The 22015-nt window shown below is 40.3% G+C and overlaps 1 protein-coding gene across 1 annotated transcript; it reads left to right on the forward strand.

Moving 5' to 3' along the window:
• Positions 1–19735: 19735 nt before the first annotated feature.
• On the forward strand, positions 19736–21890 carry LOC104246002 (chlorophyllase-2). The gene is made up of 2 exons (XM_009801724.2): positions 19736–20096; positions 21036–21890. Exons 1-2 carry the CDS (start codon positions 19821–19823, stop codon positions 21717–21719), a joined length of 960 nt encoding a protein of 319 aa, XP_009800026.1. The 5' UTR covers positions 19736–19820; the 3' UTR covers positions 21720–21890.
• The last annotated feature ends 125 nt before the right edge of the window (positions 21891–22015 follow it).

Raw genomic sequence — 22015 nt, forward strand, 5'->3', positions numbered from 1 at the left:
GGCTTGAGGGAATAGGATTAGGATGATATTTGCTACTTGCTAATGTGGAGTACGGTGTATAGGCATGGTGACGGTTATCTATGCACCGGAGTCTAGCATGACTGTGAGTCTTGATTGCTTTTAATTCGAATAATGTGACACAAGCTCCTTGTTTATTTGATAAGTTTCATATAATGTGAACGGTTGAGGAAGAATGATTTAAAAGGAGAATGTGTTGTGAATACTCCCTTGTCGGGATGTGTAGACTGATATATATATATTCTCCCTTGTCGGGATATTTTGGGTTGTTAGCTGTACCCCTTGTCGGGTTAAAGGTATTGAGTTGTTATTCTCCCCTGAAGGGGTCTACTATATGAAATCAGATATTATGAACTATATTATGGGATCGTGTGGCACGTCTTCCACTTATATATGATATTATGGGATCGTGTGGCACGACGTCCAATTATATATGATATTATGGGATTGTGTGGCACGCCGTCCACTTATATATGATATTATGGGATCATGTGGCACGACGTCCACTTATAAATGATATTATGGGATCGTGTGGCACGTCGTCCACTTATATATGATATTATGGGATCGTGTGGCACGCCGTCCACTTATATATAATATTATGGGATCGTGTGGCACGCCGTCCACTTATATACTATACTATGGGATTGTGTGGCACGCCGTCCACTTATGTATGATATTATGGGATTGTGTGGCACGCCGTCCACTATGTATGTATATATATATATATATCATGGAAACCGGAGTTTCTTCTGTTTATTTCCGATATTTCATTTTTATCTGTTACTCCCCGATAGCATGTCCCCTCCCTGTTTTACTTTGTATTGTCTTGTTATTTATTTTCTTGCACTTGTTGTATATATATCTGTACAGGTTAATTGTGGTAGGTACTGTCTAGCCTCGTCACTACTTCGCCGGGGTTAGGCCAGGCACTTACCAGCACATGGGGTCGGTTGTGCTGATGCTACACTCTGTGCATTTTTGGTGCACAGATCAGGGAGCAGCTTACGGACCGCAGCAGTAGGACTTCTGGGAGCTATCTTCAGTTCAGGGACTCTCGAGGTAGCCTAGCTGGCGTTCACAGGTCGAAGTCCCTTTTCCATGTGTTTTTTTTGTTTGTTTATCTTGTATCAGACAAACATGATGTATTTTCCCTTCAGACATTGATTGTAGTATTCTGTAGTAGTCCGTGAGCTAGTGACACCAGACTCTGGGTAGCATTTTGGTTCAAACTTCCGCACTTTTGGTTTTCAGTTGCTTTAAATTTAAAGTCTTCCGCTTAGATTTTGTCTCGTTTATTATATTGTTTGGAAGAAAGCAGGAAAAATGTTTTATATATTTGGCTTGCTTAGCTCCGATAGTAGGTGCCATCACGACACCCGATGGTGGGAAATCCGGGTCGTGACAAGTTGGTATCAGAGCCCTAGGTTACTTAGGTCTCAAACCTCACGGACAGGCTCAGTAGAGTCTGAGGGATCGGTACGGAGACGTCTGTATTTATCCCGTAGAGGCTACTGATTTAGGAAAACTTTACCTTGTTCATTCTTGTCGTGCGATTCTGTTTCTCAAGTATTGATTGTCTTTCCACTCTGTTCTTTCGCAGATGGCGAGGACACGTGCTTCCTCTTCTACCGCGCAGTAGCCTGAGCCCCCAGCAGCAGCCCCTATTAGAGGCAGAGGGCGAGGCTGTGCCAGAGGCCGTGGCCGGGACAGAGCTCAATCCCGAGCAGTATTTCCGGCGACGGAGCCTCAGGTCGATTTTGAGGAGGATGTTCCGGCCCCAGCTGTTCTAGTGGGCCCAGCTCTGGTCCCAGAGGGTTTTATAGCCACTCCAGTGCTTCAGGATGCTTTGGTCCGACTGGTAGGCTTTATGGAGGGCATTTCTAGAGCGGGTTTGCTTCCCATAGCTCCAGCCACATCTCAGGCTAGGGGAGGAATTCAGACTCCCGATACTCGTACTCCAGAGCCGGTAGCTCCTCAGGCTCAGGTTCCAGCAGTTCAGCCAGCCATGGCAGTTCAGCCAGCTGTGGCAGCCCAGCCAGGTATTGCGGCTCAGTCCAGCGATGGTGCGGCTATGTCCGCGGATGCTTTGTGGAGGCTTGATCGTTTCACCAAGCTCTTCACAACCACATATAGTGGCACCCCATCAGAGGATGCTCAGGATTTCATATTCAGCTGTCATGAGGTTCTACGGACTATGGGCATTGTAGAGACCAACGGGGTCGACTTCGCCACTTTTCGCCTGGCAGGATCCGCCAAGACTTGGTGAAGGGATTTCTGTTTAGCCAGGCCAACAGGGTCGCCATCATTGACCTGGGATCAGTTTTCAGAGTTATTTCTGGGAAGTTTCTTCCAGTTACTCAGCGAGATGCTCTTCGCATGCAGTTTGAGCGTCTCCAGCAGGGTCCTATGACGGTCACCCAGTATGAGACCCGGTTCATTGATCTTGCTCGTCATGCCATTGTGATACTCCCCACCGATAGAGAGAGGGTGCGGAGGTTTATTGATGGGTTGGCCCAGCCGATCCGTGTTCAGATGGCCATGAGTGCCGGTAGTGAGATTTCATTTCAGGAGGCGGCAGATGGTGACCGCCGGATAGAGATGGCACTTGCTCAGGGAGGTGGTCATGGGTCTTATAAGAGGCCCCGTCATTCGGGTAGATTCAGTGGTACCTCGTCTGGAGGTAGGGATTCTTATGGTAGAGGCCATCCTTCGAGGCCCTTTCAGTCAGCTCTCCAGGCTTCTCATGGTACACCAAGTGGTCGTGGTTCTCAGCCACAGTATTCTGACCAGCAACTCTTCAGTTCACCATCAGCACCTATCAGTGCACCACCACTTCGTTATTCCCAGCAGCCGAGGGCTTGTTATACTTGCGGCGATGTGAGTCACATTGCCAGATATTGCCCTCGAGCTTCCAGTAGCTCGCAGCAGCAGGGTTCTCGCCCAATGATCCAGGCACCAGTTGCCCCACAGCCTGCCCAGCCAACTAGAGGCGGGGGTAGAGGACATAAAGGTGGAGGTAGAGGTCTTAGAGGTGGAGCTCAGACCGCTAGAGGTAAGGGTCAGCCAGCAGCAGATCGTCCCAGGGATATGATTCAAGGAGGTGGGCCCCAGCCCCGTTGTTATGCCTTGCCAGCCAGGCCAGAGGCTGAGTCATCAGATGTTGTGATTACAGGTACTATTCTGGTCTGTGATAGGGATGCTTCTGTGCTATTTGATCCCGGATCTACGAATTCATATGTGTCGTCCTATTTTGCACCCTATTTGGTTATGCCTAGTGAGGCCTTGAGTATTCCTGTATATGTGTCTACGCCAGTGGGGAATTCTATAGTGGTGGACCGGGTTCATCATTCATGTGTTGTGGTATTCAGGGGTCTTAAGACCCATGTTGACTTGTTGCTCTTGGATATGGTGGATTTCGACGTCATATTGGGGATGGATTGGTTATCCCCGTATCATGCGATCTTGGATTGTCATGCCAAGACCGTGACCTTAGCCTTACCGTGTTTACCCCGCTTAGAGTGGAGAGGGACTTCTGGTCATTGTACCCGCAGTGTTATCTCATATGTGAAAGCTCGGCGTATGGTCGAGAAGGGATGTTTGGCTTACTTGGCGTATGTTCGCGATTCTAGCGCGGGGGCCCCTTCTATTGATTTTGTGCCCGTTGTTCGGGAGTTTCCTGAGGTTTTCCCTTCAGACCTGTCGGGTATGCCGCCCGATAGGGATATCGACTTTTGTATTGATTTGGCTCCGGACACTCAACCCATTTCTATCCCGCCATATCGTATGGCCCCGCCGGAGTTGAAAGAGTTAAAGGAACAACTGCAGGATTTGCTTGAGAAAGGTTTCATTAGACCCAGTGTTTCGCCTTGGGGTGCGCCGGTGTTGTTTGTTAAGAAAAAAGATGGTTCGATGAGAATGTGCATCGATTACCGACAATTGAACAAGGTTACAATTAAGAATAAGTATCAACTGCCGAGGATCGACGATTTATTCGACCAGCTTCAGGGTGCGAGGGTGTTTTCAAAGATAGATTTGAGATCGGGCTACCACCAGCTGAGGATTAGGGCGTCTGATGTCCCTAAGACAGCATTTCGCACTCGGTATGGGCACTATGAGTTTTTGGTCATGTCATTTGGATTGACTAATGCCCCAGCAGCGTTCATGGAGTTGATGAACCGAGTGTTCAGACCTTATTTGGACTTGTTCGTGATAGTCTTCATTGACGATATTCTTATATACTCCCGCAGTCAGGAGGAGCATGAGCAGCACCTCAGAGTGGTCCTTCAGACCCTAAAGGATAGTCAGTTGTATGCTAAGTTCTCAAAGTGTGAGTTTTGGTTGAGTTCGGTCGCATTCCTGGGTCATGTCGTATCAGCAGCAGGTATTCAGGTAGACCCGAAGAAGATAGAGGCAGTCAAGAACTAGCCTCGACCAGCTTCAACTACGGATATTCAGAGTTTCCTGGGGTTAGCAGGTTACTACCGTCAGTTCGTGGAGGGGTTTTCATCCATTGCAGCCCCTATGACCAGATTGACCCAGAAGGGTGCCCAGTTCAGGTGGTCGGACGAGTGTGAGGCGAGCTTCCAGAAGCTCAAGATGGCTCTGACTACGGCACCGGTATTGGTTCTGCCCACAGGTTCAGGGCCATATACGGTCTATTGTGATGCGTCTCGTATTGGGCTTGGTGTAGTGTTGATGCAGGAAAGCAAGGTCATTGCTTATGCTTCGAGGCAGTTGAAGATCCACGAGAAGAATTATCCGGTTCATGATATCGAGTTGGCAGCCATTGTTCATGCCCTGAAGATCTGGAGGCATTACTTATATGGCGTGACGTGTGAGGTTTACACTGATCACAAGAGTCTTCAGTATTTGTTCAAGCAGAAAGAGTTGAATTTGATGCAGAGGAGGTGGTTAGAGTTGCTAAAGGATTATGATGTTACTATCTTATACCACCCGGGGAAGGCCAATGTGGTGGCCGATGCATTGAGCAGGAAGTCCGCCAGCATAGGTAGTCTTGCTTATATTCCAGTCAGCCAGAGATCGCTTGCTTTGGATGTTCAGGCCTTGGCCAATCGTCTTGTGAGGTTGGATATTTCTAATCCTAGCAGAGTGTTAGCTTGCACGGTTGCTCGTTCCTCACTATTAGAGCGTATCCGCGAGCGGCAGTTTGAGGACCCCCATTTGTGTGTCTTAAGAGACACGGTGCAGCGTGGAGGTGCCAAGAAAGTAACCTTAGATGATGATGGTGTATTGAGATTGCAGGGGCGAGTTTGTGTGCCCAATGTTGATGGGATTCGAGAGTTGATCTTAGCGGAGGCCCACAGTTCTCGGTATTCTATTCACCCGGGCGCCGCGAAGATGTATCAGGATCTGAGGCAGCACTATTGGTGCCGTAAGATGAAGAAAGACATCGTTGCGCACATGGCTCGGTGTTTGAATTGTTAGCAGGTTAAGTACGAGCATCAAAGACCCGGTGGTCTATTTCAGAGGATTGCACTTCCCGAGTGGAAGTGGGAGAGGATTACGATGGATTTCGTTACTGGACTCCCGATGACTCGGAAAACGTTTAATGCAGTTTGGGTCATTGTTGATAGGCTGACCAAGTCAGCGCATATTGTTCCTGTTGCAGCCACCTATTCGTCCGAAAGGTTAGCCGAGATTTATATCAGGGAGATTGTTTGCCTTCATGGGGTGCCGCTATCTATCATTTCGGATCGGGGTACGCAGTTTACCTCGCATTTCTGGAGAGCGGTTCAGCGAGAGTTGGGCACCCAGGTTGAGTTGAGTACAACATTTCATCCCCAGACGGACGGTCAGTCCGAGAGGACTATTCAGATTCTTGAGGACATGCTCCGAGCCTGTGTCATTGATTTTGGAGGCTCGTGGGACCAGTTTTTGCCTTTAGCAGAGTTCGCCTACAACAACAGCTACCAGTCCAGCATTCAGATGGCTCCGTATGAGGCGTTGTATGGTAGGCGATGTCGGTCTCCAGTTGGATGGTTTGAGCCGGGAGAGGCTCGATTATTGGGTACGGATCTGGTTCAGGAGGCCTTGGACAAGGTCAGGATTATTCAGGATAGACTTCGTACAGCTCAGTCCAGACAGAAGAGTTATGCAGACCGCAAGGTCAGAGATGTTGCTTTCATGGTCGGTGAGCGGGTATTGCTCCGTGTATCGCCTATGAAGGGCGTGATGAGATTTGGGAAGAAGGGCAAGCTCAGCCCTAGGTTCATCGGTCCATTTGAGATTCTTGATCGTGTGGGAGAGGTGACTTATAAACTTGCCTTGCCACCTAGCTTGTCAGTTGTGCATCCCGTGTTTCATGTATCTATGCTCCGGAAGTATCGCGAAGATCCATCGCACGTGTTGGATTTCAGCACTGTTCAATTGGACAAGGATCTGTCATATGAGGAGGAGCCGGTGGCTATTCTAGACCGGCAGGTTCGACAGTTGAGGTCGAAGAGTTTTCCTTCGGTGCGTGTTCAGTGGAGAGGTCAGCCTCCTGAGGCATCGACCTGGGAGTCCGAGTCCGATATGCGGAGCCGTTATCCTCATTTATTTCCCGACTCAGGTACTTCTTTCTTTTGTCCGTTTGAGGACGAACAGTTGTTTTAGAGGTGGAGAATGTGACGACCCGAAGGGTCATCACCATAGTTCTTCATTGTTCCGCGCTTTTGAGGCCTTGAAACCTCAATTTTAGTTGCCTCGATTGGCGTGCGCAGTTCGGGTGCGTAGCCGGAAAGTTTTTATGTTAGAATATGTGAATTATGTGAAACATTTGATGAATTTTAGTATTAATATGCATAATATTGACTTCGGTCAACATTTTGGGTAAACGGACCCGGACCTGTGATTCGACGGTCCCGGAGGGTCTGTAGAAAAATATGGGACTTGGGCGTGTGCCCGGAATCAAATTCTGAGGTCCCAAGCCCGAGAAATGAATTTTTGAAAGAAATTATTTTTCTGAAATTTGATATGAAAATTTGAAATGAAAAAGGGGTTAGAAAATATAGGTATCGGGCTCGTATTTTGGTTCCGACGCCCGGTACAAGTCTTAAATATGTGTTAAGCACTATCTGTAAAGTTTGGCTAAAAACGGACATCATATGACGTGTTTCGGACTAAAAATGGAGAATTTGAGTTATGAAAGTTGAAGAAAGAAAATCATGTGTTTGAGGCTTGATCCTATGTATATGATGTTATTTTGGCGATTTGATCGCACGAGTAAGTCTGTAAGATGTCTTTAAGGTTGTGTGCATGTTTGGTTTGGAGCCCCGAGGGCTCGGGTGAGTTTAGAATGGGGCCCGGGAGGTCTTGGACTTAAGAAAATGCAGGTTCAGGTGTTGCAGACACCAGCGCGGCAGCGGTCATTTCCGCGCGGTCCGCGCTGGAGCCGCGCGACCGCGATGCCTTTCTATGCGGTCTGCGTGGCTGAGTCTGAGGGCTAGGGTTTCAGGTCAACCAGCACGGCCGCACACCAAAATAGTGTGGTCCGCGCTGGAAGGGTTCAGAGAAGCCCAAATTTTTCTCCCACTCGGCGCAACCGCAACACATTTTTGTGCGGTCCGCGCCAGGTCCTCAGAAAGGTATACAAGTTCGGAAAATCTCAGTCATTTTTTTCACTTTTCAAAAACCCAAAACCTAAGAGGCGATTTTCCAAACAACTTTGTTTTCTCCAAAACGATTGGTAAGTGATTTCTAACTTAATTTCTTTATTCCTTAACATCTTTTACCATAATTTCAACTTCAAATCAAAGATTTTCATGGGAAAAATTGGGTGTTTTGGGTAGAACCTAGGTTTTCTACAAATTGAGAAGTTGGACCTCAATTTGGGATCCGATTTAAAAACAAATCATATATTGGGATTCATGGGGGAATGGGTAACCGGGTTTTGGTCCGAACCTCGAGTTTCGACCACGTGGGTCTGGGGGTATTTTTGACCTTTTTGGGAAAAACCTTGAAAAATCTATTTTCATGCATTGGGGATGATTCATTTAGTAATTATTAATGTGATTAAGTAACTTATGACTAGATTCGAGCGGATTGGTGGTGGAATCAAGAGGTAAAGCTATACTAGAAGCGTGAGTTGAGTTTGGAGCATTCGAGGTAAGTGTTTGTTCTAACTTTGGCTTGAGGGAATAGGATTAGGATGATATTTGCTACTTGCTAATGTGGAGTACGGTGTATAGGCATGGTGACGGTTATCTATGCACCGGAGTCTAGCATGACCGTGAGTCTTGATTGCTTTTAATTCGAATAATGTGACACAAGCTCCTTGTTTATTTGATAAGTTTCATATAATGTGAACGGTTGAGGAAGAATGATTTAAAAGGAGAATGTGTTGTGAATACTCCCTTGTCGGGATGTGTAGACTGATATATATATATATTCTCCCTTGTCGGTATATTTTGGGCTGTTAGCTGTACCCCTTGTCGGGTTAAAGGTATTGAGTTATTATTCTCCCCTGAAGGGGTCTACTATATGAAATCAGATATTATGAACTATATTATGGGATCGTGTGGCACACCGTCCACTTATATATGATATTATGGGATCGTGTGGCACGCCGTCCACTTATATATGATATTATGGGATCGTGTGGCACGCCGTCCACTTATATATGATATTATGGGATCGTGTGGCATGCCGTCCACTTATATATAATATTATGGGATCGTGTGGCACGCCGTCCACTTATGTATGATATTATGGAATCGTGTGGCACGCCGTCCACTATGTATATATATATATATATATATATCATGGAAACCGGAGTTTCTTCTGTTTATTTCCGAAATTTTATTTTTATCTGTTACTCCCCGATAGCATGTCCCCTCCCAGTTTTACTTTGTATTGTCTTGTTATTTGTTTTCTTGCACTTGTTGTATATATATCTGTACAGGTTAATTGTGGTAGGTACTGTCCAGCCTCGTCACTACTTCGCCGGGGTTAGGTCAGGCACTTACCAGCACATGTGGTCGGTTGTGTTGATGCTACACTCTGTGCATTTTTGTGCATAGATTAGGGAGCAGCTTACAGACCGCAGCAGTAGGACTTCTGGGAGCTATCTTCAGTCCAGGGACTCTCGAGGTAGTCTAGCTGGCGTCCATGTTTTTTTTTCTTTATCTTGTATCAGACAAACATGATGTATTTTCCCTTCAGACATTGGTTGTAGTATTCTGTAGTAGTCCATGAGCTAGTGACACCAGACTCTGGGTAGCATTTTGGTTCAAACTTCCGCACTTTTGGTTTTCAGTTGCTTTAAATTTAAAGTCTTCCGCTTAGATTTTGTCTCGTTTATTATATTGTTTGGAAGAAAGCAGGAAAAATGTTTTATATATTTGGCTTGCTTAGCTCCGATAGTAGGCGCCATCACGACACCCGATGGTGGGAAATCCGGGTCGTGACAGTTAAACATTTTCTTCTTCCTTAAAAATTGTGGATCGAATAATCTAACTAAATACACATAATTCGAAGATGTTGGAAAAAATTGTTTGCTTTTTCAAAAAAAAAAGATTTAAAACTATTACAGCAGGCGTCCATCTGATATATAACATGAAGAAAAAGTTAATCTCTAAGTTAAATGATATGGGAAGACATGGGATTTTGCCATCAGTTAGAAGTTAGAACTAATCAGGCTAAATTGCTAATACAGAAGGGGCGATTGTAATGTTGATCGACAGGTTCAATTGAACCCATAATTATCGATGCGGAGTACAAATTTATATGTAAAAATGTAATTAAAATTACAAAAAAGTATACACTACTAGAAATCCGGGGAAAAACAACCGCAAAAAGCGACCAGAGTTGGTCGCTATTGGGCTAAAAAGCGACTAAAAAGCGACCACAGGGGCCTGGTAGCTATATTGATGGTCCCTTTTATTTAGGGACCAAAGTTGGTCGCTAATTAGCGACCAACTTTGGTCTCTAAACTAAATGGACCAATTTTTCCGGATATTGACGATAGAGACCAACTTTGGTCGCTTTATTAATTTAATAATATAAATTTGGCAGCCAAAGTTGGTCTCAAAATATAAAATACGTTATTTATTTATTTATTATTAATCATTAAAAAGCGACCAACTTTGGTCTCTAATCCAAATATTATATTTTAAAATCTGGAAATTAGAGACCAATGTTGGTCGCTTTTTTATTCAATTATTTATTTATTTTATTAAACTAGCGACCAACTTTGGTCCCTAAATACATGAATTTAATTTATTTTTTAAATATTAGCGGCCAACTTTGGTCGCTATATCACCAGAATTTTTTTTTTTTTTAATGAAATAGCGACCAAGTTTGGTCGACTTTTGTAGAAATCTGGGTATATAGCGACCAACGTTGGTCGCTATTCTCCAGAAAATTATTTTTTTTAACATGAAAAGCGACCAAATAGAGACCAACTTTGGTCGCTTTTCTGTGTATTATTTTGGCAGAAACTGCCTGTTTTGGCAGCTACACCACCTGCCAGTCATACCAAAACCCTAACAAGCAACAACAACAACAATTCAAACAACAATTCCAATAACAATACCAAACAACAACCCAACAACAACAACAACAACACAAAAACAACATTAAAAGCTACATTAAAACCAAGAAAGTGTAAATTTCAATAGAACTACCAAACTAAGTTAACTCTTATTACAACCCAATGGAAAACAAATTGTATTTGTCTAGTTCAAATTGTCTAAAATTCATTCATTGTTTGGTACATCATTATCATCACCGTCTGATGAAGTTTCATCATCATCACGGTATTGAGAAGGGTCTACTTGTCGATGACGGGAAGAATGATCACCGGGAGGACGGGAGGAACGACCACTTGGAGGACGGGACGAACGAGCACGGGGAAGGGCAGCCTCTGGCGATGATGGCCGAGACCGGGGAATCGAAAAAGATCCAGCTAGGAGATTTTTGATCTGCTCTTGCATGCTCTGGCACTGAGCGACCACGCCAATATACTGAGCATCTCTAAGCTTTTCTCTTTCCTTGGACGCTTCTAGCTCGGATGTGAGCTTTGTCATAGTCTCCCGCATAGCGGAGATGCTCTCCCCATCAAGTTGCTCGGCTTGCGAGGAAGTCCATATTCCTTGCATTCCACACCTATAGCGATGGAATGTCTTAGTAGGAAGGGCGTATACCTTCCCACATTTTGGACCGCCTGCAGCCCGCGTCCATAGTCTTTCAACATCCTCGGCCGAAAGTTGGAATGGCACGCTCGACTCATTAGGTGGCTGGCTGCGTATGAATTCCTCAGCTTCAACTCTGAAGCGATCCTATAAGAAAAAGTAAATTGAATTAGTATTTCAAAATTTACATAAAAGTAAATGAAAATACTTAATGAAAAGTGAAAACTTACATGTACAGTCGAGGCACGTCCCTCGACCCACCTTTCTTGATCTGTCTCTTTCTTCTTCTTCACAATATGAGTCTCCCTGAATAGCTCATCTTGGTTCATCAGACGACCCAACTTCTTTTCCTGAAAACTCATAAATTTTAATTAATAAATAAAATAGATATACTTTGAAAATTAAAATAAATTAAGCAATTACGTACCATTCTTCTTTTTATTGTCCCCTGGCTGACCGCACCTCCAGTGTGCAATTATCCTCCCTTCTCAGATGCGCGAGCTTTATTTCCCTTTTCGCTCATCTGTAAGAACTCTGCAGTAAGCCATTGCCTTTGCAAATCATCCCAAAACTCCTGAAGCAACCAGCCAGGCTTCTGGTTCAGCTGTCTAGCTATGGAGAAAGAATGCGACAACCGCTTGCGAGCTTTGAGATTAAAATTTGCAGCCACGTCCGCGCTATACTGGTGTTCCCATACACATTTGCTCTGTATTTCAAAAGTTAAATATTATATGGAAATATCATAAATATAAATAATTATACTGCTTAAAAGAACATTTATACCTTAAATTCATTGAAAATTGCCTCCTTCAGTGAGAATGGGAATTCACGCCAAGACGCATAAGGGGCATCATAAAGCTTTCTGGTTGCTTTGGTGATTATCCTCGTAGTAATATTACTCGGGAGGAACCTGCAATTTAATAAATAAAACAAATTAATATTTTAGTAAAAACTGTACAAAAAAATAAACATAAAAATAACAAATAACTCTTACCCATCACCCTTAGGGACTATGATGTTCCTGCCATACTGATCATAATGCACCTCCTCATCAGTAGCAGTAGCAGCATCATCGTCCGAAACATGTGTATCAGAGGCATGTGTGGAATGAGTAGGGGGGGCCAGAGCTACTATCCCGCAAGCGAAGGCCTCCAATAGGTGGAGTCGCTGATGACGATAGATGTGATCCCTGTGACTGCGACATAGCTGCACGGATCGCAAGTGGCTGTGATACTGACTGCTGTGACCCAAGTGGCTGTGACCCGACTGGCTGTGACATTGATGACTGTGATCCATGTGGCTGTGACATGGATCGATGCGATCCATGTGATGTTGCTGGGCGGGATCCACGTGGTAGTGAGGCAGGTAGACTGTATGTCGGACGCACAGTCCGATGGCCCTGTGAAGAAACACCCGGGGTCTGCACGAAGGTGTAGGGCTGGTGATGCTGTGGCAACTCAGTATAGCCATGGGGTAGAGGCTGTGGCGTAGTGATAGGCAAATCAGAAGATGGTATCGAAGATTGATGAGTAGTATCTTCTACCCTCCTCTTTTGCTTCATAGCGTTTTCTCGACCCCGAGAATCACTACCTTTATTGTTACCTCGACCCTTGCCTGTCATCTGCATAATATAATACATATTTAGATTGAAACATATAAGGAAACTATCTATAAACGAGAGTTATCGAAGAAACCAACTTTTTAAAGCTCATCAACGTATTCTTCCTCGTTAGAGAATTCTTCTTCCTTGTCAGAGAATTCTTCTTCCTCACTAGTTTGAGCTTCATCAGTTGGTTCTTCTTCCTCGTTTTCTATAATTCTTACTTCATTTATATCAACTTCTTCCAATATGTGTTCAGGATGTTCCAAATCATTTTCTAAAAGTTCGTCCACTATTTGGTGAACACTGGAGATATCGTTTTGATATGCAACATCCAACACATTCTCGACTTCGAACCTACCTACAGGCTTAGTTTTGATTACAACCCACCAATCAGACTTATTCCGCCGAAATGGATAAGGAGCATAATAAACTTGCCTAACATTATGTGCAATTATGAAAGGATCATAGCGATCATACTCCCTCGTATTAACCTCAATTATGTTATATTGATTGTGTACTCTCGTACCTCTTGTTGGATTTGGGTCAAACCACTTGCATCTAAAGAGAATAATTTTCTTAAATGGCCTACCTGAATATTCTAGTTCTATTATTTCTTTGAGCACACCATAATAATCAATATCTCCAACTTGGTTGCCATCACCACCTTGAACCCACACCCCACTGTTGTTGCTTTTTTATTTTTAGAGCAACCCTCTATATGAAACTTATAACCATTCACAACGTACTTGGAATATGTTGTGACCTCAACCCCAGGTCCCCAAGATATATCTTTCAAAAATTGATTTACACCATTATTTGGATCATTTACCTACATATTGTTAACAAAATTCATAAGTTAGCATAACTTCCAAACATTGTTTACCTACATAGTGTTAGAATATTTTAAGGATATACTTACAAATTGTTTGAACCACCTATGAAATGCCGTATATACAGCATCTTGGCCAAATTGACCCACGAAGTGACTGTGACACATCAAATATTTTTAGTAGTTGCATTGAGATGTAATCACAGTAAATTTTATATTTTGATAACTATTAAATCAATACTTACTTGAGAAATGGTACTACTTCGGGACAATTTAGCAACACATGAAGTGTAGCTGACTTGAACTCTATATCACTCAAATTTCTCTTTCTACCATCCTTAGAACATCAGCCTGGTTGATTGAATATGGACATAGGCGGATATAATGGATCATTCGTAAGGTCGACCGTGTGCCTGTTGGGCCTATTCCTACCACATGGCACGTTTCTCTCAAAATAATAAGAACAAAAATGAGCAGTTTCTTTTGCAAGATAAGCTTCGCATATAGATCCTTCAATTCTATTCCTCTACTTAACAAATTATTTGCATTTGCCAATTGTCCTACATAATTTTAGGTTAGCCAAGAACATTCAAATAAAACAGAAAATTATATATGGACTATAATATTACCTCTCAAAGGGATACATCCATCTGCATTGAACAGGCCCTCCAAGTCGTGCCTCGTGTACAAGGTGGATTGGAAGGTGTTCCATCACATCAAAAAACCCACATGGAAATATCTTTTCCATCTTACCCGAAGTTACACGAATGTTCTGATCCATCCGGCGTAGGTTTTCTTCCCTTAATGTGGAAGAACACAAGTCTTTGAAAAACAAACTAATCTCAGTGATGGGTTTCCAGATTCTTTCAGGCAAACCAAAAAATGCAATAGGCACTAAGGTCTCCATGAAAACATGACAGTCATGACTTTTCAAATGGCTCAACTTCCCTACCTCCATATCAACTTTTTTCTCAAAATTTGACGCATAACCCTCAGGCATCTTCAATTTCGTTACCCAATCACAAATATGCCGTCTTTCCTCCAAAGTGAATGTGTAATTTGCTTTGGGCTTGAATAACTTACCATTGTTTGCTGTCTGCAAGTGTAATTCAGGCCACCTGCAATATTCTTGTAAGTCCATTCTAGCCTTCGGGTTATCCTTTGTCTTACCTTTAACATCCATCACTGTGTTGAACAAATTGTCAAAATAATTCTTCTCAATATGCATGACATCAAGGTTGTGACGGAGAAGATTATCCTTCCAATAAGGCAACTCCCAAAATATACTTTGTTTGGTCCAATTATGAGTAACACCGTATCCGGGGAATCTATGTGGTGGAACTTCAGTAACTTTACTGAAGTTCTGGACCCTCTCCCAAATTTCATCACCTGAAAGTATCGGAGGTGGATAATCATATTCCAGTTTATTCTTTTTGAAAGCATTTTTCATCCTTCTAAACTCATGACCCTCAGGCAAGAATTGACGATGACAATCAAACCATGATTGCTTTCGGCCATGTTTCAAAGTGAATGCTTTACTATTTTCCATGCAGTAAGGACAAGCTAGCTTCCCAGCAGTCATCCACCCAGACAACATTCCATATGCAGGAAAATCATTAAATTGTCCACATTAAATTAGCACGCAAATTGAAATTCTGTTTGGTTGATATGTCATATGTTTCAACACCATCGTACCATAATTGTTTTAGCTCATCAATCAAAGGTTGCAAATATACATCTATCAAACTTTTCGGATTACGTGGACCGGGGATAATACAATTTAAGAATATATATGGACTAGTCATGCACAACTCGGGTGGTATATTATAAGGTGTAAGAAAGACAGGCCAACATGAATACGGTGTCGTAGATACAGAAAAAGGCGTGAAGCCATCCGCACACAGGCCTAACCGAATGTTCCTTGATTCACTAGCAAAACATGGATATGTCCTATCAAAGTGCTTCCAAGCTTCTCCATCTGAAGGATGGCACATAACACCAGGTGGTCTTCTATTTTCAAAGTGTCATCTCATATGAGGAGCAGAACTCATCGACGCATATAACCTCTTTAGCCTAGGTATAAGAGGTAAATAATGCATCGCCTTGATAGCGACCATCTTCCCGCTGGAAAGCCTCTTGAAATGAGACTTTCCGCAAAATTTACAACTGCTTAAATTTGCATCATCTTTATAATATAACATGCAACCATCTTCACAACAATCAATTCTCATTGACGAAAGTCCTAACTTAGAAACTAATCTCTTTGCCTTATAGAAATCACCAGGTAATTCGATTTCCTCGTCAACTAGTTCACGCATAAGGTCAATGAAAGAATCCATGGCTGCTTGAGAAATATTCCAATCAGATTTGATACTTAGTAATCTAACTGCAACAGACAACTCAGAGTGCGGACGTCCTTCACGTAGTGGACGACTAGCTTCCTCTAACTGTTCATAAAAATGTCTTGCTTCATCATTAGGAGTTTGTTCAACATTTTCGTTGGGCTCACCCCCAAAGTGCATTCCAAAAGCATTCGCAACCATATCATGAATTCTGGAATCACTATTTCTATTCTCCCTCGACCTACTACTTTCACCAACAACCATGTTATGAAATATCCCATGGCTACCATCCATCTCTCCATGATTAGTCCACACAAAGTAATTCGCTATAAACCCTACCATATAAAGATGAACCTTAACTTCCTCCGATTTTCCAAACTTCATACAGTCGCACTTAACACAAGGGCACCTAATTACTCCTTCTTTTATGTATGGCGGAAGTGACATTGCATGTCTAATAAAGTCTTCAACCCCTTCTACAAAATCCTCCCGCAATCCCCGCCGATTAGGATAATTCCTATTGTACATCCAAGAACGATGTTCCATCTATTTAAATAAAGCAAGAACAAATTAAATTAGTTAATTCATAGCCTAATCTTTTTTTAGTTAACTAAAAGTCGAATTCATATCCTATTATTGTTGCTTCATAAAATGAAATTTAACCCCATATATAAATTAGTCTACCTAAATAGTTAATTTATTTGAACCCTAAAAGTATTAATAAGAACCCTAAAAATTGCAAATAATATATAACATGGAGAAATTGAACCCTAACATGGAGAAATGAAACCCTAACATGGAATTAACTTTGAACTAAACATATTTGAACAAATAATATATAACTTTGAACCCTAATATATTGGAATTGAACCCCTAAAATCACTGTTTTTCGGAAAAATAAAAGAAAGGAGAGAGAAACTAACCTTGGGAGTGGAGGTCGCCGGAATTTGCTGCTGCCGTCAGGGGTCGCCGGTGGCGGGGGCGTCGCTGCTGCTGGAAGTCGGAGGGGGAAGGGGTTTTGAGTGTTAGAGGAGAAAGATTTTAATTTGGGGAATAATTTTGAAAGAATGGACCTGAAACCCGTTTTGGCTCCTGTTAAAAAAAATAACGACCAAACATGGTCGCTATTTTGTTACCTAATACACTTATACTTAGTGCATAGTATAGCGTAAGTACATATATTATATATATAAGCTGTATTCGATACAGTATTACCTAATACACTTATACTTAGTGCATAGTATAGCGTAAGTACATATATTATATATATAAGCTGTATTCGATACAGTATTACCTAATACACTTATACTTAGTGCATAGTATAGCGTAAGTACATATATTATATATATAAGCTGTATTCGATACAGTATTACCTAATACACTTATACTTAGTGCATAGTATAGCGTAAGTACATATATTATATATATAAGCTGTATTCGATACAGTATTACCTAATACACTTATACTTAGTGCATAGTATAGCGTAAGTACATATATTATATATATAAGCTGTATTCGATACAGTATTACCTAATACACTTATACTTAGTGCATAGTATAGCGTAAGTACATATATTATATATATAAGCTGTATTCGATACAGTATTACCTAATACACTTATACTTAGTGCATAGTATAGCGTAAGTACATATATTATATATATAAGCTGTATTCGATACAGTATTACCTAATACACTTATACTTAGTGCATAGTATAGCGTAAGTACATATATTATATATATAAGCTGTATTCGATACAGTATTACCTAATACACTTATACTTAGTGCATAGTATAGCGTAAGTACATATATTATATATATAAGCTGTATTCGATACAGTATTACCTAATACACTTATACTTAGTGCATAGTATAGCGTAAGTACATATATTATATATATAAGCTGTATTCGATACAGTATTACCTAATACACTTATACTTAGTGCATAGTATAGCGTAAATACATATATTATATATATAAGCTATATTCGATATAGTATTACCTAATACACTTATACTTAGTGCATAGTATAGCGTAAGTACATATATTATATATATATATAAGCTGTATTCGATACAGTATTACCTAATACACTTATACTTAGTGCATAGTATAGCGTAAGTACATATATTATATATATATAAGCTGTATTCGATACAGTATTACCTAATACACTTATACTTAGTGCATAGTATATAGCGTAAGTACATATATTATATAGATATATAAGCTGTATTCAATACAGTATTACCTAATACACTTATACTTAGTGCATAATATAGCTTAAGTACATATATTATATATATAAGCTGTATTCGATACAATATTATCTAATACACTTATACTTAGTGCATAGTATAGCGTAAATATATATATATATATATATATATATATATATATATATATATATATATATATATATATTCGATATAGTATTGCTTAATACACTTATACTTAGTGCATAGTATATAGCGTAAGTACATATATTATATATGTAAGCTATATTCGATACAGTATTACCTAATACACTTATACTTAGTGCATAGTATAGCGTAAGTACATATATATATATATATATATAAGCTATATTCGATACAGTATTACCTAATACACTTATACTTAGTACATAGTATAGCGTAAGTACATATATTATATATATAAGCTATATTCGATATAGTATTACCTAATACACTTATACTTAGTGCATAGTATATAGCGTAAGTATATATATATATTATATATATAGACACACACGCCCGCTTCGTAGTACTATTCATCCCTTGTATTACAAAAGTGTTAACGACTTACATTTATATTATTTACATAGTAAATACAAAAGTGATTTCTAATTTTGACCATATAGAGACCAACTTTGGTCGCCAACTGTAAATGAATTTAATTTAGCGACCAAAGTTGGTCACTAAAAATACATGAATTTAATTTAGCGACCAAATTTGGTCACTAAATTTTAATCAGATTTATTTATATTTTATATAATATTTAAGTTAATAATAAAAATTATTAAACGTTAGAACTGGGTCCCACATTGGCGACCAACGTTGGTCTCTATTTCATTAAGCGACCAACGTTGGTCGCTAGCTTTTGAATTATATTTATTTATATTTTAAATTTTTTTAAATAAATATATATTTATTAAAATATTATAACTGGGTCCCATGTTAGCGACCAATGTTGGTCGCTACCAACTTATCCTTCAATTAGCGACCAACTTTGGTTGCAAGTTTTAAATTATATATATTTATATTTTATAAGTTTTATAAAATAATAATAAAATTATTAACAAATTTAATGTGGGTCCCACTTTAGCGACCAATATTGGTCGCTAATCTCAGTATATATTTGACCAAGCAAGTCTGACCAGTCCAGTCAACAATTTGACTAAATTTGCGGCCAAATAGAGACCAACTTTGGTCGCTAATATATTTCAAATATTTTTTTTATTATTTTCGGTAGTTTGGCGACCAACCTTGGTCGCTTTTCTTGACAGACCAAATTTGATCGCTAATTTTTGGTCGCTTTTTCCCGGATTTCTAGTAGTGATATATGAACCCATACTTTTAAAAATATAATGAATTTAATACGAAAACTTTGAAATACCATAGGATTTAAATCCTGGATACGTGGATGTCCATCTAGCCAAGGACAAAAATCTAGCAGACTTTAGTTTCCTGCTTTCCCATTGCCAAAATCCCAAACACTAGAAAACACACTAAGGTGGGTCTATGAAGACCACAAAAGTGAACTTTATCTTAACCAAAGGAAAAGAAGGAAAAAAGTATATATATATATATATATATATATATATACTCAGACATGGTGATAAGTTACAATATAATAGATTAAAGAGTTACAAAAAGATCTACTCAGACATGGTGATAAGTTACTCCTCCTCTGTTACTTGTTCTACTACTTCCACTACTGTTTTTGATGTAGGAAATTATAAGACTAAGTTTGTGAAAATTGAGCCACAAACATGTAGTAACAGTCATCCTTCTCCTCCAAAGGCTCTCTTGATTGCCACCCCATCATCAGCAGGAAGCTACCCTGTACTGATATTTCTTCATGGCTATCTTCTTTACAATTCTTTCTATTCTCAGCTTATTCAACATGTCTCTTCTCATGGCTTCATTGTTGTGGCTCCTCAGGTTTGTTCCTTTTTCACTTTATTGATAGTACTTAGCTTATTCTTGTTCTTGGTATCCTCTTCAAAACAATTGAAAGTCTGGTAAAGGAAATATTGATATAATATGAGGTTATTGGGAAGCAGAGATTTATTAGTGCATGCTATTTATAACTAGAATTAACAGTTTTTGGATTAGCAAATTAAGATCTAGGATAATGATTTATAAATCAACCAATCGTTACAGTATACTTAGTGAACAATTATTTTATTTTCACTGAGTTTAAGTGTCATAAAAGGGTAGCCCGGTGCACTAAGCTCCCGCTATGCGCGGGATCCGGGGAAGGGCCAAACCATAAGGCTCTATCGTACGCAGCCTTACCTTGCATTTCTTCAAGAGGCTGTTTCCACGGCTCAAACTCGTAACCTCCTTGTCACATGACAACAAGTTTATCAATTACGTCAAGGCTCCCCTTCATTGAGTTTAAGTGCTGTACGGTGACAGTATTAAAAATCTTTACTAATTCAGGCCATTAATAAGATAACTACTAGTAAATTTCTATGATAAGTATTACTTTGGTAACCGAGTACAGGTGATAACTAATCTGCTATCACACGTTAAACAACTGTATTGATAGTGTAAATTGTTGGATTTTGTCATCTGTTACTGCTATTGTTTCCTAAAATAATTAGTTGTTTAGTTTTAGGAGTAGTCTGCTAGAAGATTCAGAATTTTAATTATAGTAAGAGTTTAGTAATTTAGTTGTAGGAGGAGTCTACTACTTTATTTATTTAACTATTTAAAGCCCTATGATTAATAAAATTTTAGAGACAGTTTTTCAATCCTATTTTTCAACCTTGCTTGTATATTTTCTAAAATCCATAACATAAATTTCAGTGTATGTAACTTGAATCGATTTTCATTTGTGGTTCTCAAAGTGACATTACATTTGCCTTTTACTAGTTATATTTGGTGGAAGGAGCAGATGCAACTGAGGATATCAAATTCACTGCTGAAATCACAAATTGGTTAGCTGAAGCATTGCACCATTACCTTCCATCCGGAGTTGAGCCAAACTTGAAAAAACTTGGACTAGCAGGCCATAGCCGTGGAGGAAAAGTCGCATTCGCGCTAGCTCTTGGAAAAATTGCTAATATTTCTACTAACCTGAAATTTTCAGCATTGATCGGTGTTGATCCTGTTGATGGCATGGACAAAGGAAAACAAACTCCACCAGCGGTTCTCACCTATACTCGTCATTCCTTCAATCTTGATATGGCAGTTATGGTAATTGGCTCGGGTTTGGGAGAAGTAAAAAAGAACCCTCTCTTCCCAGCTTGTGCTCCCAATGGGGTAAACCATCGCGATTTTTACAGTGAATGTTGCAAGCCAGCTTGTTACTTTGTGGCAAAGGATTATGGACATAATGATATGTTAGATGATGAAACAAAAGGGATTAGAGGCAAGGCTACTTATTGTTTGTGCAAGAAAGGGAAATCTAGAGAACCAATGAGGAGATTTGTTGGAGGGATTCTGGTTGCGTTTTTGGAAGCTTATTTGGAAGGGAAATCAAGTGAGTTGATGGCTATTAGAGATGGGAATGTTACACTACCTGTAGAGCTACAAGATATTGATTTTCTTGTGTAAGTTATATGATTTAGAACTTAGAAGAGATGAAACAAGTTGAGCATCCAAGCAGAGTTATTCTGCATTAATGTGGTATCAGCTGTCTCGTTAAGAATTTGCTATTACAGATTGGACAGAATTTTCCAGTAGTGAACTATGGTTATGAATACATTAATTCTGATTACTCAATAACATTGGTACTGGTTAAGAATTTTGTGAAATATTCTTGTTAAAAAAAAAGTAAAAGAGAAAAGAAAAATTACAACAAATATCCAACAGATGAAACTGAATTAAAAGGACCACGAACAGAAAAAAAA

The sequence above is a fragment of the Nicotiana sylvestris genome, chromosome 6 (assembly GCF_000393655.2).
Source record: "Nicotiana sylvestris chromosome 6, ASM39365v2, whole genome shotgun sequence".
Classification (NCBI taxonomy): domain Eukaryota; kingdom Viridiplantae; phylum Streptophyta; class Magnoliopsida; order Solanales; family Solanaceae; genus Nicotiana; species Nicotiana sylvestris.

Bases quoted from the DNA above. Each gene is read 5' to 3' on its own strand.
- LOC104246002 (XM_009801724.2), top strand. From the start codon at position 19,821: ATGGTGATAAGTTACTCCTCCTCTGTTACTTGTTCTACTACTTCCACT. The intron at 20,097-21,035 runs GTTTGTTCCTTT...GCCTTTTACTAG, and splicing joins TCATTGTTGTGGCTCCTCAG to TTATATTTGGTGGAAGGAGC.